Source organism: Anoplophora glabripennis, unplaced genomic scaffold (genome assembly GCF_000390285.2).
Source record: "Anoplophora glabripennis isolate ALB-LARVAE unplaced genomic scaffold, Agla_2.0 scaffold312, whole genome shotgun sequence".
NCBI lineage: Eukaryota > Metazoa > Arthropoda > Insecta > Coleoptera > Cerambycidae > Anoplophora > Anoplophora glabripennis.
The window spans coordinates 177,095-195,088 of NW_019416409.1; the positions used below are offsets into that span (position 1 = coordinate 177,095).

Genomic DNA, 17,994 nt, shown 5'->3' on the forward strand with positions numbered 1-17,994 from the left:
CTTACCCTTTTTGAGTTATCTTGAAAAAGCCCTTTGTTTTATCTTTTTCCACCCTTGGCCGGGGGTTGAACAAAAAATTACTCTCACTTATTGTTATAATATACCTTAAACTAACTCATATCAAAAATTCAGCCAAGTTGACAAAATTTCGATTTAAAGGCTATAGTCTAACAATGAAATGTTCAGCCCAAAATGAGATAAATTGATGTTTCTGAGATGCTCACGTAAACATCAAATTCAATTTTAACCCTATTTCTAAGCAGTTCCTTCCTTATCAAAACTTTCCAAGGTAGTCCTTCAACTGTATAAAAATTACTTCACTAAACTTGTACCTTCCACTGTTTCTAAAAGAAATACGTACCAAATAAATGAAAGAGGAAGCAATTTAAACTCCAGGAAGCAATCTGCTCCTCCTCATAAGCTTACTGTTTTATATTGTATCTTGGATTATTGCACCATCCTGTGCAGATATTAATTTTTAAGTATATAGGAGGGAGCATCGTTATCGATCGCAATGCAGCAACCGAAGCAAATTGTTATTCCGCAAATTTTGTTTTAATGTTTCTGTTCCATGTTTAATTAGCGGTGGGATAGGTACGCACGTTCCCTGGATTTGTTGTATAAATACAGTTTGTTTGTGTATATCTATTTGATGCATCCGCAAATATTGGCGTGTTCAGTGATGGGATGCGGTTTATTAACTGAAGTGAATGTTACGGGGATATTTTCATCTAAAAATACAACATTTGTTGATTTATTAAAATTTTTCCTTTTCTTTCCAACACCCCTTTAAAATTACATAACCACACAAAAAAGTTATCTGTACTTTTCATACGACATGTTATGTCCTGTCACATCACAGGAATTTCCTAACCTCAAAAGCAGGTCAAAAATAGCAAAAATTCATGAAACAGTGCTAGAAAAAATACAATTTTTTTTTCTATATTCATGTTCAATGTTCATTTTATTTGGTTAAGACTTCGCGGTCAGAATTGATGGTTCTTTTTCTAACCTCAAAAAACAGATCAATTAAGATTCTCAGATATTACGAATTTTCAAAATATAACAGATTTGCGCCAAATTTGGTATACGGAGATTTCCTGGGTCGCTGATCACGGATCCTAGGTCAATATTGCAAAATTCAAGATGGCGGATCCAGGATGGTCGACCAAATTTTCAAAAAATAACACATTACCGCCAAATTTGGTATACGGGGGTTTTGGGGGTCACTACAAAATTTAATCAATTACCTGTGTAGTTTATTACAAGGTTAGACAGAAAACCCGTGAATAGATCTACTTTTACAGAAAAAAGAACAAATTAGATATAGCCGAAAAAAAGAACATGATTGGGTACTCAGGTTATAAAGTAAACAAAAATATTACAATAAGAATTTCGCAATTCGTAATCAGCGACCCCGAAAACCCCCGTGTACCAAATTTGACGCGAATGTGTTAGGTATTTTTTGAAAATTTGGTCGGCCATCTTGGATTCACCATCTTAAATTTTGCAAAATTGACCTCGGATCCGTGATCAGCGATCCCGAAAACCCCCGTATACCAAATTTGGCGGGATTCTGCTATTTTTTTGAAAATTCGTGATATCTGACCTTAATTGACCTGTTTTTTGAGGTTAGAAAAAGAACCATCAATTTTAACCATATAAATGAACATTTGAATATAGAAACAAAAATTTGTGTATTTTTCCTAGCACTTTTTCGTGAATTTTTGCTATGTTTGACCTGTTTTTTGAGGTTAGTAAATTCCTTTGATGTGATAGCTCAATTCTGACACCGGATTCGTGATCAGGAGGCAAAAATACTACGGATAACATATGTCGCATGAAAAGTACAGACAAATTTTTTTTGAGTGGCTGTGATTAGAAAGTTATCAATGAATTGCTTTGAAAATACGGATTAGGGGCTTTTCAGGGACGAGAAAAACGATCTTTGCTTTAGGCGCTACAAAGTAATGGATGAAAATGAGTCAGAACTTTTTTCTAGCTACATGTATGAAAGTTTTAATAGAAAAAAACTATTTTTTTAGCTTTTTTACGTAGACAAAACCAGTATAGTTTTCGATTTATTCGTTATTTTTCCATTGGATGCAATTTCAACACGTAAAGGAGAAAATGGTCCAAAAAAGTTCAACACAAAATACTGACTGGAACATGTTCGAGAGCATTTCAGCAGCTTCTAGATCGCTTACAGAGATAGATCCATAGGAAAACCAATTGCCTACGCAACTTATGTAAAATCATTATTTTAAAGTATATTCTAGTAAATTTACATGTAAAACATTAAAAATACCGACCGTGTGCCACGCCATAATTTATTTTGTAACGAAGAAATGCGAGATATGGTATGCATTTATAAGAAAGAAAATTCTAATGGGCGTAGTCCGTGTCGCAAATATTCGGACACTACTCAAACAGATCACAATCGGATCACAAATTATTTAGAAATCGTTCGGAAAAACTGGGTCGTTTCGCTAAAAAAAAAAACACAAAAACGAGAGATTTTCATGTAACACAGAAATAAGTTTGAGACGAATGTCTGCCGCTGTAAATCTAAATAATTTATTCTTCGACTATTTCATAATGAAAAATTGTATCCGTGTCACTTTACCCCAGTGCACCATTTACTACCCGTAGATTTTCCAGCTAGAGTACAATTTTGCTTTCGATTCTTAGAGCATTTTTAAAACCAAATGGCATTCTAAGAAATTCGCAATATCCATTACCCGTTGAGTGCTGTTTTATCAATATCTTTAGGATGTATTTCTATTTAATTATATCCACTGTCTAAATCTAATGTTGCAAACTATTGACCCTCTCCTAATTGCTCCAAAAGGTCATTTACATGTTGGGTATAGAAATTATATTTTGTACCGTTTTCCATAAAATTTTCTGTATTCTATCACAATTCTGAGCATTTTTTAATTTGTCTGAACTATTTTAATACCTTTAAAGTAGAGTAAAAAGTATTGTATCCCACCAAACCAAGTTTTAAAGGGAAAATACTTACTATTAGCCTCACGGAGAGCTCGAAGGTGAACCAGGCGTTACAGAAGTGATCCACGGTGAGAAAGTAGGGATGGGGCTCCGTGCAGTTGTCCTCTGGGTACTTGATGTTCTCGCACTTCACCCTCATCTCCGGGTGGGTCTTCAGGCAGAAGGAAAACACCGAGACGCATATGAAAAACACCGACGCGCCGGCTACAATCTACAACATAAATTAACGAGTCGATTTAGCAGGATTTATGGGTCGGTGGGTGGAAAGCTGGGGAAAATTAACGACTGGAATGGTTGCAAAATAGGCGATATATCTTGTGGTATGGGAGAGAACTTTTTTTCTGTTCTGTTAAATCGAGTGATTTGTGAAATTCCGAGGAAAACTAAATATAAAAAAATAGCGACCTTATTCATCGACTGCTTCAAATCTCAGCAGGCTTTTCTAGGTGATTTAATTCCGTACAGCCGAGCACATAGTTCATATAAATAAAAGCGTTGCGACAAGCTAAATCATTTTCCGTAGACAGCGGAAAATGCAGAGCTAAACGCGTTCCGAAATTGATGAAAACTAACAGAAACCCGCCCCAGGCGTCACACTGTTGACGTATAAAGTTTATGTGCCGTGTCGCGGTAACATTAAGTTAATTTGCATTTTGGACGGAATTCGAGGAATGATTGCAACCGTTTCGTTGCCCATTTCGCGTGAAAACACATACTGCGGAAATAAACAGAGTGCGCGAGGGCCGTTTTTTATCATAGAGCTTGGATTTTAGAGGGAGGAGCATGATAGTATTCAATAAAGCTAAGAATACTAAGGAAGGAATAGCTATTTGCAGTTGCTTAGACATTTCAGCACATATAAAGCAAGTTTAGCCGACATCTAATATTGCAGCATTTTCACATCGACTCAAATAGCTCCAGATCAGTTATGGATATTGTGAAGTGAAATTAATTGTAAATAATTATTCGAACAGGTACTTTTCATAAAAAACGGTTAATATCATTGGAACGATTTTTTATCACATTGAATAGCTTAGACAAGATATCAATGCATGTTTTAGAAATGAAAATAGTTTTCAGAATAACGTACCGTAATTTCTAGAGGTAATAGAGAATTAGAAAAATAAAGGTTTTTCCTATAGATCCGTCATCTTTTGTTTTCAAGATATACAGTGTATTCCATGAGTGTTGTACCTTGAAGAGAAACTGATTTTTTTTAATTTTTGAAAAAATGTCAATCTTTATAAAAATCAGGTCAAACCCTGGATTTTATGAACAGGGAGTTCAATTATTTGAAAAATTTAAAAGTAGCCCCAAGCAAATTATCCCAATTTCTTGTAATATCGAAAAGTATCATTAAAAGATATTGTTAGTAAATTCAATAAGTTCATGTATAAAAAAATGATAAACAAGCTTTTAGTGACGTTATTTTATTTTCGTATTCTTCTCAGCAAACTCTTTCATTTCATACCCTTATCATGGGGGTACATAAAAAATAATTGGTCGGTCATATTGGATTTACAATGACGTCATTTAGCTAACCATGCATTGTCATGCAATCTGAACGTGTATGCAAAATTTCAGCTCAATCGGTTAGGGATAACTGTTTTAAAATTCTGTTGCAAGATTTGACACATTTTAACAAGGCACGTTAAATCAAGAATATTTTAAGTAACTACTTTTTTGTGGTGAGAATTTTGACGTACTTTTAAATTCTACACAAAAAAATACTCACTTTCGAGAAAATATGCAAAAACTGAAGAAGAACCCCTACCCTAATATTATAAAAAAACAAATCAAATTTAAAGAACTGTATTTCACGCAAAATTCACCTTATATTTTAATAATCTGTTACCCTTACGATTTATGGGCGTTATTTTGACACTCTCTGTATATTATTTGCATATTTTCCTTCAGCAGTTTACTTCAACACACATTGATGCCTTGACAAAATATAATATGCACAGCTAAGAAAGACACTACAGGTAGGTATCTCTAAGCCACAATTATAGAAAGATAACGCCTCTAGCGGATATTGCGATAAGCATACATTTAAAACGGGAAATTTGAAATATTATGACCCAAAATGTTTCATAATTTGAAGTACGTCAACGGTATGTATATACAAGTGAAAAATACAATAAAAGTAAGCTTTTGTAAGTCTGCTGTAGTGTCTTTCTGTATGTTAATAATGGTTAGTTTAGAATTTGAAAGATGAAGTATGTGAAATTATACCAAAAGGCAGTTTGTGGAGATCGCAATGTGCCCAGTCATTCCTTTTAGATACTCATCTTTCACAATTCCGTTAAATAAGGTGTTACTTTAAGTGAGGGTCAATTTTTAAGAAAGTTTTTTTTTTTGTAGGACTACGACATGTTATTTTATCGGACGAAACGCCGAACATTAAAAAACAATTTCGAGTATTTCCAAAAAACTCATATTTCTTGTAAGATTTATTAAATTTTAACTGATATAGATATATTGATATATTTCAGTTTGCACGAGTTTAAGAAGAACTTATGTGATCACAAGTTTTTTTTCTCAAATTGTAATTGTTGTTTTTAAAGGTCAAAGATAGCCTCCAAATAAATAAGGCTGACAGAGTGGGCCGCAATTCAATGGCGTGCCAAGCGGGTCAACCAAGACATGCGTGAGCCGCTGCCTCAGATGCTTTTCACGTTTACGTCACGTTAGTATACTGTTTCCTTTGTTATCGCGCCAATGTTGCGTAATTAATTCCTATCCGTTGGTGTTTATGGTGGTGTATTGTAGACAATTTAATTTGTTGCTTTTTAATAAATAATGCGTACGCCTATGTCCCACGACTCAGTTCTGGCAGCCCTACATATAAATATGACCCCCATTCTAAGTTATACAATAAATAGAGAGATCCAAAAGAATTAGACTGATTGCTTAGTCATTGGCAAATTATTACAATAACTTTTTTTCTATGTATTTCTCAGTTTTAAGAAAACGGAAAGTAGTTTTGAGCAAGCGGAAGTTAATTTTGATAACGTCCTTACAAGGCACGTAATGACGTCACTTCTGGAATTATTCTGAATCTTTCTAATCTATCTACCGAGACAGTCCTAGCGCTGTCCTACATCTAAGTATTAGTAAGTTAGTAAAACGGATAATCACATTTCGATGATGCACATTCAACGGCGGTACCTTGGCGGAGGAGGACGAATAGGGTTCGTCGAATAGCGCCCAGATCTTGGGCTTGAGCCGCTGCCACCTGGTGAGCGTTCCCGCGTAGTAAGCTTCCTCGTAGCCGAACATACGCGCCACTTCTTCATCGCTGGGGCGCTCTGCGTCGATGTCCAGCTTGTCCAGGATGGCCAAGGTGGCCTGTAACACAAATCGACAGTTCTATTAATCAAATTACTTCGTTTATTATGTCATAAACTGACATATGTATGGAAGTATTAGTGTCCTATATTCCAATAAATAAAAATGTTCTAAGGCATTTCATTTGAAAGTTACTCGAAAAAAAATATTTTTTTTGTCAAACATTAGGTTGTTGTCCATGTACATGGAATATTGGGACACTCTGTATATGCGAGGATTTACAGGGAGACTAGAGGAAAAGGCTCCTTTCTATAAGTTACTTTTACATGAAATGTTATACAGGGAATATTTTCAGTCAAGTTTGCTTTTTGCGTTTTTGTTTTATTGTAATGGCGGCGAACCATCAGTTCTGCGTCGACCTGTACATGTCTGCCATATACCATAACGTTCAAAATCATACAAACTATTTGCCGGGATATTTTTAACATAAAAAAAGTTGTATCAACCTTGGTTTCTAAACAGAGACCGTAAAAGACAAGTTAGAATTTAATTTACCCAATTTCATAAAAATTCTGGCCCTGGAAATGAATACCACTTCTCTCTCACTCATCCCCATGAAATATTCATGGCGTTGCAAGAAATAGGTACCGGTGTAACGCCATCAATTAACGAGCCTGAGGAGGAATGTTACGGAACGTCGTGGACTTTTTTATTCGAACCGTTATTCAGTCGTTACGTATTCATACACGAAATGAAAACGCGATTTAAAATTTAAATATCTATTAGACTGGCGAAGCTGCAGTGCACCGACTATTAAGTCGAAGCTCGAGAATTCTGCGTAGCACTCAGCTGAAACGTCGTTGATTTAACCTAATTTTCGAGGGAGAGGGGCCGATGGAGAATAAGAAGTCTCACTGTATTTAAAGAAGCTAAAACACAATTAAATGATAGTCGCTAATTAACAGCCTGTCGTTAAATAAGAAATAAGGTACTTAAAATCTCGACGAAGTTAAGAAATATTTGATGATTTATTCAATTAGTTTTTTGTGTTCTCTTTAACAAAGATTGATTGACAATTTCTTTTACAGCCGATGAAAAAATATGACTGTATTTGGCGTTCAATTGTCTATTTATCTGATACGGGGCTCAATGGATATTTTTAATTGTTTCAGAAGATTCAAACGTCTTTGTTAGGGACGATGATAACTTGTTTTAGGTTTAATGAACAGATATAACATATTGGAGGTTATAATAGATGTTCGGATAACCTCTGCGCAGACGTTAACGGCGGCGCCACGCTCGAGGGCTCAAGGAACAAGAGCCTTAGTGAAGAACCACATTTTTTTCATACCTTGTCTAATAACTTTGTAACCCACATTTTATTTTATGTGGATTATAAGGTTTATTATTCATTAACAAACACTTACCTGAGTGTCCCTGTGGACGCTGTACGTGCTCCAGCAGCAGGGCTCCACTTGGTTGGAGTCTAACCCCCAGAACTCCAATTCCTCCTCGAAGAGGGGCCCGCAGACGTTGGTGGGGTAGTGTAGCTTGCCAGTCCTGCAAACAATAAAGCAGATTGCTACACGGATCGGTTCTGGTCTGACATATATCTTAGGGGAGCTTGGGACTTATTCGACTTGTTCCGGAAAATGATAGGTGCGTGACTTTGGTCGGAATGGGATAGAGGACATTATGTTTGAAAGGAAACAGAAAGGCAACAAAACTGTGGTTATTTAACTTGTCTCTGCAAAGTGTTTCGAATTTATTTCGTTTCACATAAATATAAAATGAAAATTGAATCGTTTTTGGGTATGCTATTAAAAATTGAAATATAGGGTTAGTTAAAAAAAAAATTAAACAAAATATAGTATAGTTTTACTCCTTTCTCTTATTCAGTCACTAATCAGCCAAATCGGGGCAAAACACCATAAATTAATCTAAAACAACATAAAACAGCAATAAAATTAAACCCGCTAATGATACGCACGAAATGAGAACTATTATACAGTATAATACATAACCTTAAAGTTGATTTTTCTATTCGTTATTTATTTATAAATTTTTAATACTTATTCCTTTCATAAAAGTGCAGCAAAAATGCTGCAAAATTAGAAAGCCCTAAAAAGTACAAAGCGCACAGAATAGGTATATAAAAATTATAACATTTTTATTTTCAATTCTTTTAAAAATTTCAGTTCAATTTCAAAATTTAATGACAAAAATGGAAAAAGCTTCTTTGTTTTGTGATTAAACTAGTACCAATTGTTTTCAAGGCACACTTCTCTTACATCATAAAACAAATAAGAGTCACTGGTACATAAAAAAAAAGTATACCAATTTTCACGAAATCGGTTAGCTTTTTAAATTTAAAACAGAAGCATCATTTTATTATTTAGATTTATTTTTTGATTTTCCCAAGAAATGTACCTAATTACTTTTTTTAAAGGAATTGAAAATAAAAAAAATACAACCTTTCATTTTGCATTTTTAATTTAAAATTGCACTCTTATGAAAGTAATAGGTGCTCCAAATTAAAAAAAAAATCGCGTTAGAGTTAAAAATTTTACAAGCAAAAAACGAAATAAAAAACACTCAATAGACATTTGTCGATCAAATTTGGGTATTTTGCTTAGTGTTGAATAGCGTGGTAATACTATCTTCCTGGTAAAAAAAATGCCTAATACCACTTTCTGGAAAAACGATCCCTTTAAAAAATCGCAGTAAGCCAGGCTTTTGTCACATCAAAAAAAAAAGATTAGTAGAATATAACCTCACTGCAGGGTACTATCTGCAAAAATAAATTGGCTTGCGGAAAGTACACAGTCTTCTCACATTTCCAGAGGTGTTAACATGAAAAACGGGACACACTGTTTGTTTTTTCATAGTGTCACATAATTTAACATGGAAGACACACCCTAAATATTGAAATAAATGAATTTATAAGGTTTATAAGGTTTATGCTGTACAAAGACGCTTCACGAAATACTGCTTAATAAACTGAAGTAACGAGTTCTAATCGTGTAAATAATGATCAAGCACGTGTGGCTGCAAAACTATTGGTCGAAATGTATTCAACGGCAAGCCCTACTAAAGGCATGCTTTCATCGTACAATAACTTTCATTCCGTGCGTATCAATCGCGGCTTAATTTGCTGTTGCACGTTGTTTTGCATTAATTTAAGATAAAATAAACTGTTTTCTTGACTAAATTTTAATATATAACTATTTTAGGGCCATTACTAGCCCTTCTTGTTCTTATAATGTATACAGAATGTGACTTATTCTCCTGTATTTTAATAACTCAAACACAGTTTATAACAAGAAAGGTGTCGTAATAAATTTGATATATCAAAAAAAAATATTCAGAATAGTAAATAACAAATTATTTTGTTGGTATAATGTGTGTCTAAGTTTTTTAAACTTAACCACAGTTTATAGTAACAAAAACGTTGTAATAAATTCGGTATCGTTTGGAATAAGTTTCAATATACAGGTTTGTGTTGGTTTTTACCAGTTTTTTTTAGATGGGAGTACAAAGAGAATACCATGTTATGAGAATATCCCTGCCTGTACAGATCTCAATCACTTTCAAAATTGTACCCACTGAAAAATCCAAATCCCACTTCTGACGGCGGCAATTATAAGCCGTTCCCTTTACGCTACATAGTAGGCTGTGTTCGTTATTACATAAAAGATAAAACGGACGTAATGTGACCGCCAGGATTTGGGGGTGATTTATTAATATTTTAATGCGCGAACCGAAGGAAATCGCCAGTCATATTTTCTAATGGGAGATACAAAACGCTCGTTGGCATGAAGTGGGCACGTAGCCAGAATATTTCGGAATGTAATTTGTGAGGAACTGGGCTTTATTATGTTCCCTTGAGGACACAGATTAGGGACGCGCTTTTAGGATATTATTTTCCTCTCGTATATGATAATTTTGCGCATTATGTGGTTCATTTTCGCGAATTTAATGGACCTATTGCTGGAAAATAATTGTATATGTGTGAATCTGGCGTCGGGAACGTTTTTATGTACAGGATGTTGCAATTTTAAAGCTCAAAAGGAATTTAAGCTTGATTAGCGAAATTTACTGAGTAGGCGACATCTGTTAGTGTATAGCAAAGTCACTGTAAAGGTAATCATTCATGATTAACCCAATTGGGACCAAGAAAAACAATTGTTTAATTTCAGGAAATTCAATTTTCGTTTTAATAAAACTAATAAACATGTTCTTTTAATTCTTCCCAAAACTTTGATCTTTTAGAACAGAGAAACGGTTGGATGGATCACCTTATCAATTTATAGGGTTCTTGTGGGTACATTTGACTGGAAAAATTTCTCTTAATATTAGTCTTCATCTATCAATCATCAGTATTTGTTCTTAAATAATAATTAATCTTCTGGGAAACTCGCCACAATTAACATAATTTGTTTATAACTTTTCTTGATTTAACTATTTCCTATAATAATGGACGAAAAATTGAAACAAATTGGTTTTAAAAAAAAAATTCAGTCCAAAATATATATAAATTTTAATTCATTTTCACCAAATACTCATAAAAAAGCGTTATTAATGGTTTAACTACCGTGCAATAAAATTATCACATCCAAAAAAATAGACCGAAAAATATTAAAAAAATTAAAATTGTTTTAGAAATTAATAATTATCCAAAAAAAAATTATAAATGATTAAGAAAAGAATTCATGGGATTTACAATCAAAACTTCAATAATAATAATAATAATTTAAAATGTAAAAACTATATTTCTTTACCATACATTCCAAAATTGTCTGAAAATATTAAAAAGATATTAAAAAATTATGTAGTGCATAAAACTTATACAGGGTGGTCCGAATTTTATGCAGGAAACTTCGAGGGTGGATAGATCTCTTTAAAATAATATGTGTTTGCCTTAAAACATAGGTCTGGAATGGCCCCGTTTTACAGATACAGGGTGTTGAGATTTAAAAAAAAAAGATTTTTCGTTTATATCGCACACTACCTCACAGGTGGTGTAGAAAGGAGTGTAAATGTAAATTTTATTGATGAGCTTACAAATTGGACTTACGTTTAGACATAAACAAAAATTCTTGTAATATTATCGTTAGAAGTGTCTGCCACAAGGGTATTGGTATGAATAACTTGAGAACGGCGAATCTTAGGGAAAAAATTAAAGTCACCTTTTTTACGTATTTTATGGATAAAAATATAAATCGTTACAATGACATGTAAAAAATGCAGTGGCGTAGGTTTTTTTGTAAAAAAGGGGGTGACCCTTGTCCAGTTGTACATCACTGGTTGAACCTTTAAAGCTCATATTTCATGAAATATAAAGCCTACTATCATACATTATATGTACCAATTTTATTAAGATCGGTTAATAGATTCCGGAGACATAAACAAAAAATCATTTTTTTTTACAACTTCAACACCCTGTATCTCCAAATCTGCCCTCGAAGTTTCCTGCATAAAATTCGGACCACCCTGTATAACAACAAAAAAATATTTTACAAATTTTAAACTAATAATTCCAAATCAAAATAAAACAAATGTTGTTTATAAAATAAATTGTAATGACTGCAATGGTAAATATATTGTCCAAACAATACAAATTTTGCATAAGAGAATTTACAATCATAAATATAACATTAGAAGTGAAAATTTAAATAGTACTACCTTAGCAAAACATGACATAGTAAATAACCACAATTTCGATGATAATATTAAAATTTTAAACAATGAAAATAATTATCATAAAAGATGTATTTTAGAAATGATTCAGATTAAAAGAAATGAAAATTAATAATAACAGTGACATTGATGGATTATCACGTATTTATTTTGACCTAATTAAGTACTATAATATTGCAAAATTTTTAGATCTTCCGTTACTTTAAAATTAAGTTTAATTTTCTACTACCATACCGTCTAAAAAATTAAAAAAAAGACATTTACTATTTCTTTTGAATATTCCTCACCTCGACTTGGTCGGTTATAACAGATATTTTCATATTTCAATTCACATTTTGACGTTAATTTCCATATATGTATATTGGTTGTTTTAACAATATGTATAAAATAAGAAAATTTAGAAATATTTTTAGATTTTAATTGTTACATAAGAAACATTTTTATAATCCATGGTTGTGATGTCGTTTATATGAAGGTGGGATAAAACCAGAAACGATCGTAATGAAAATTGTAAAAAGGAAAAAAAATGTTTTTATTAACAAATTAATTTACGTGTTCAGTTTCCCAGAAGATTTCAGACAATTTACATATTTAACATCAATATTTGTAAATTAGCGGTAGATTTTCTATAAGACCGAAAAAAAGTAATTTTTTCGCATATTTTTCAAATTAACGTCAAGGAAGAAAAAAATTTTTTCTTCAAAACTATGATACGTCCTAGTAGAGATATTATTCAAGTTTTCAAAACGTTCTTCGATTTATTGTGCAATAAAGACTGAAAGGCAGAATCTCAGTAGATGGATAGAGAGAAAATACAGGCGGACCCTAAATACAGTTTAACAAGCAAACAAACAGGTGTGCCGGTAAAAAGGCAGACATAAACAAACAAAAGTACGCAGGTGAGCATTCATAAAAATTGTTTCCCATTTTTTTCACCTCCTATTCTTACTTTAACCTTCAAACAATCTTGAAGATGAGGTGATAGAGGTCTTCAGAATCAAACTCAACGGTCCAAAAAACGTATGTATGAATTATTTCAGATTTTTTCAACCACCTTTTCTTAGTTTGACCTTCAGATGACCTTGAACCTGACCTGATAGAGCTTAACCGACCTTGGCATCGGAATCAGCGACTCCAAAAACCCCTGGCTACATAGAAGTCGAGTCCGGTATTTTTTTTTTCAATCTAAATGCTGATCTGTGTCATAGATCAAAAAATTATTTTGTCAAAAGATCTTGAAAGCTTCAAAACGGTTTTTTTATCTCGGCACCATCATTTTTCACTGAGATACAGCCTTCCAAAAATCACTAAAAAAATTTATGAAACATTTTTGGTCCCTTAATTTTTTCGAGTAGTGTATAAATACTAATAAATAGTTAATTGTTTAATATTGTTTTATTTATTTAAATTATAATTATTTTTTTTCGTTAATGACTAAAAAATTTAGTCACTTGTAATTGAAATTTAATTTTAGTCTCTAAAAACCAACATATAAAACACCTACAAGACTGCAACTATTGGACAGAAAAACTTTTTTAATTAATTTCTTTCATCCTATTGCGTATAAAAATTTATAGTTTAATAGTTCCGTGAAGTTAGGGGATCCCAACAAGTTTTCTATTAAAGCATCATGAGCATTTACTTTCAATATGACTTTTCTATTCCTAATTCTTTCACAAAAAAATACAGAAATCTACCTAAACTTTATACACCATTGGAATTACTTCTAAATACTCACTTTCCAGGCTCCAGGTTATTAAATCATGGAGATGAATATGACTGGAATCACCAGCAGAGGGTAACGACCGGGTCTCGACAGAACTGGGAGGTTGCCAAGACGGTGGTGAGTCAGTCACTAATAAGATGAGCAATAAGTTCTTTTGACCCATTTAAATCACCAGGAGCCGATGGAATCCTACCTGTACTGTTACAGCAGGGGGTGGACTGTCTAGCTCCGGTCTTAATTCACGTCTTCAGAGCCAGCATTGCACTTGGTTATATACCGCTGGCATGGAGATCGACGAACGTGGCGTTTATTCCTAAACCAGGGCGTCCATCGTATGCCCAGGCAAAGGCATATCGCCCGATAAGTTTAACATCTTTCCTCCTGAAAACGTTGGAGAGAATAGTTGACAGGCATATAAGGGACGGGGTATTGAGGGCAAATCCTCTGCACAGGTACCAATATGCCTATCAGGCAGGCAGATCAGTCGACACAGCCCTTCATAGCCTAGTCTCTAGGATAGAGAGGGCAATGGACGACAAAGATCTAGCTTTGGCAGCTTTTTTAGATATTGAAGGGGCATTTGACAATACACCTTTCGAATCTATTAATTCGGCAGTTCGCAACAGGGGCCTTGAAGACACTTTGTGTCGTTGGATAGATACCATGTTGAGAAACCGGACAGTAACAGCTACCCTTTCGGGAGAGACATCCAGGTGTAAGGTAGGCCGGGGCTGCCCCCAGGGAGGCGTACTGTCTCCCTTGTTATGGGGATTAGTGGTGGACGGCGCACTGGAGGGCCTTAATCGAAAGGGGTTTTATACACAAGGCTATGCGGATGACTTGGTCGTTCTCATAGTCGGGAAACATAATATTATCGTTTCAGAACTCATGAAAGAGGCTTTGAAATGGATAGATGACTGGTGTAAGGGGCAGGCACTGTCAGTAAACCCTGACAAAACGGTCGTAGTACCCTTCACTAGGAGAAGAAATTTAACTGGACTCTCTGAACCTATAATAGGGGAGAGGGGCATTACATTTTCCAGGGAAGTAAAATATCTAGGAGTGATACTGGATAATAAGCTTACCTGGAATGCGCACTTGGAAAAAGTGGTGAGTAAGGCGAAGCAGACACTGTGTGTATGCCGCCGCCTTATTGGGAAAACCTGGGGACTGAAACCAAAGATGTCACACTGGTTGTATACGTCGATAGTAAGACCCAGGATTCTTTACGGCGCGGTGGTATGGTGGCAGAAAACACAACAGACCACAGCGAAGGAAAAACTGAATAGAATTCAGAGATTGGCCTGTTTAGGTATAACGGGGGCGATGGCATCGACCCCGACAGCTGCACTAGAAGTCATGCTAAATCTGCCACCGCTGCATATAGTGGTGGAGAGAGAAGCGCGGCTAGCAGCATATCGACTCAGGAATAATAATGACTGGAGGGGTGGTTCCCACTCCAGGATCAAAGATACATCTATGTCGGAACCAATTCTTGGGATGGTATCCGACAAGATGGTTCCAAAGTTTCACTTCCACAAGCCATTTGAGACTCGAATAGAGGATCAAAGCGAGTGGGAGGAAAGGTTTAATACCCTGGAAAGGTGGAGCCTAGTATGGTTTACAGATGGCTCCAAAATGACCAGAGGGACGGGTGCAGGAATATATGGACTCAGACCCAGATGGAGTGCAAGCTACAGTCTGGGGGAGTTCCCTACTGTATTCCAAGCAGAAATCTTCGCGATAATGGCGTGTCTGGCAGAGAATGTACGTAGAGGTTATAGACGTAAACTCATATATATATTCTCTGATAGTCAAGCTGCAATTAAAGCTTTAGCCGCACACAAGGTAAGTTCAAAACTGGTGTGGGACTGTTTACAAATGCTAACTGAACTGGCCACCAACAATACAGTCAGACTGTGTTGGGTGCCAGGGCACAAAGGCATTTGTGGAAATGAGAAAGCGGATGAACTTGCGAGGAAGGGATCCGAGACAGTGTTCATTGGCCCGGAGCCCTTCTGTGGCACATCTCCCAGTGTGGTCAGGCGGGCTCTGGGCAAATGGACAGAGACAGAACATAGGAAATACTGGACTTCAAGGCCAGGACATAGCCATTCTAAGGAGCTTATGGAGTATCCTTCGAAGGGAAGAGCGAATGAGCTACTGAGCTTGAATAGAATCCGGCTCAGGAGAGTGACAGGACTCATAACGGGACACTGTCACTTTAGGAAACATCTACATAAGCTAAAGCTTGTAGACAGTCCGGTCTGCCGAGGATGTGAATCGGCGGATGAAACTTCTCTGCATATCCTGGGCGAGTGCCCGGGATTTGCACGTAGCAGAATGGCGCTCCTTGGGAGACCCTATTTGGAACCCAAGGAACTGAGAGAAGTGTCAGCAAGGAAGCTTTTGGACTTTGTAAAAAGGACAAATCTACTTGCTGAATAGGACTAGTAGTGGGACGCACAATAGGCCTAATTAGGCCGCTGTGCTATGGGACTTTTTAAAGGACCAACCACTAGATGAAGATGAAGATGAAACTTTATACACACAATTAAAGTTCATCCTGTATTTATGTCGCCTTTTCAATCATTACAGTGAAGCAAACACTTTATTGGAACAGTAATTAATAGCTCAGATGTCTATAAAGAGATGAATTGCAATAGAATCACTTAATTTGATAAACTAGGAAAAAACTCCTTTATCTTTAATAAAAAACCGTTGTCGTGGCGCATCTAGCTTCGCCGTGGTAAACTTTGGGCGAATCTGGGAAACTGGACCGGCCACAGACGAGGTATTTGGGTCAAAGTAACCTGTTGATGTCCCACGAATGGCGTTCTGAATCGTTTATACCCACCAAATTTATTGTTTAATAAGATTCTCAACGGCGTACAATAGGGGGGCGGGGAATCGTTTAAAATTTATGGTATAAGGGTAGTTGGACGTGAGTGGTTAATTCAAGCACCCCTGTAGTCACGGAGGGGCACGTATTTGGCAGTAAAGGGTCCATTCAAATCCAAGGTAGGAACATATAGGTTAGGAATTCGTTAAGTTCTGTGAAAATTGATTTTTTCTACATATGTACGGAATAGTCGTTAAGTACGTTCTAAAAATAATAATTTAGTATATTCCAGTAATTTATAGAAAACTTTCTTTTTTCCTGACTTAACTAAATAACGTTTTATATCGCTATCGGCGTAGGTAAAGATATGTAACAAAATATATTATTTATTAAGGGAAAAATAGTAGGACGCTACTGATTTTTTTCAATTTTGAAGATAAATCGAAACCATAGGCTGTATTAAAATTTTGCTAGAAACAGCTATTTTCGATCAAAGTACAAAAGAAATAACAGCTACAAATAAATTGTGAAAAAATTGTAAAAAAAATTAATTTTTTTTTCAAATTTAGTTGTATATAATTGTTACCAAATAAAAGGCACTATTTTCCCTAATACACAAATAAAATAACTCCGTGGTTTTTAACTTTCGAAATAAGTTATATACACCATTCGAAAGCTCGTAAAAAAACCTACAAATTGAAAAAAAATTTGTTATAAACATCAAGACCTGAAATTTTAACATTTTGTAAATGAAGGTTTAAACTTTATGCCCTGTTAATTTTAATTGAATTTGCCCATAATTGATCAATCCAGAGCCCGTCAAAGTAAGGGTACGCGGCAGTAACCCTTCAGGGAGTGGTGGTGGGGGGATCTTCTTCTCAACCAAGAAAAAACTGACAATGTCAAATTTGTAATATCTCAGCTTCTATGTAACGCAGAACCTTCTTTTTTTTAATTTGGGGTAGCCCGACGAAAAAATTACTTCTGGATTATTTCTACCCTTGTAAAACCACCCCCTACCCCCCTAAAAATGAATTTTTAGTGGGTAACTATTTTTTTGCATTTTTTTTATTTAAAATGTTTTAGACAATAAAGGTTTTACAAATAAATAAAAAAAAATGAAATAATTCGTTGTTTAATGTCATTTTCTTTATTTAAAGTACTATATTTCACTAGTGAATAAAAAAATTTAGTGACGAGTTATTGAAATATGATTTTAGTTACTAAAAACCAACCTATGAATTACCTACAAAGCAAAAATTGGACAAAAATTCTTATACTGGAAGAAGTATAAGGTTGCGACAGTTAATACTAGGTACTCGTATTTAATGTAACATCTTAAATAAATCTGTTTGCTGTCTAATAGACTAGCTGTTACTTCTTTCATAACCTAATAATTTTTTTTAATTCTTCAGTTTACACA

At 34.8% G+C, this 17,994-nt stretch overlaps 1 protein-coding gene across 1 annotated transcript in view; it reads right to left on the bottom strand.

Annotated features, from left to right (window-relative positions):
* LOC108910634 (potassium voltage-gated channel protein Shaw-like) overlaps window positions 1–17,994 on the bottom strand; it is a 66,678-nt gene that overhangs the window by 44,587 nt on the left and 4,097 nt on the right. The window contains exons 2-4 of the mRNA XM_018715315.2: window positions 7,731–7,863; window positions 6,184–6,363; window positions 3,026–3,223 (exon numbers count right to left, since the gene is read on the bottom strand). Of these exons, the coding sequence (XP_018570831.1) occupies window positions 3,026–3,223; window positions 6,184–6,363; window positions 7,731–7,863 (511 nt within the window). The remainder of the gene's footprint in view (window positions 1–3,025; window positions 3,224–6,183; window positions 6,364–7,730; window positions 7,864–17,994) is intronic.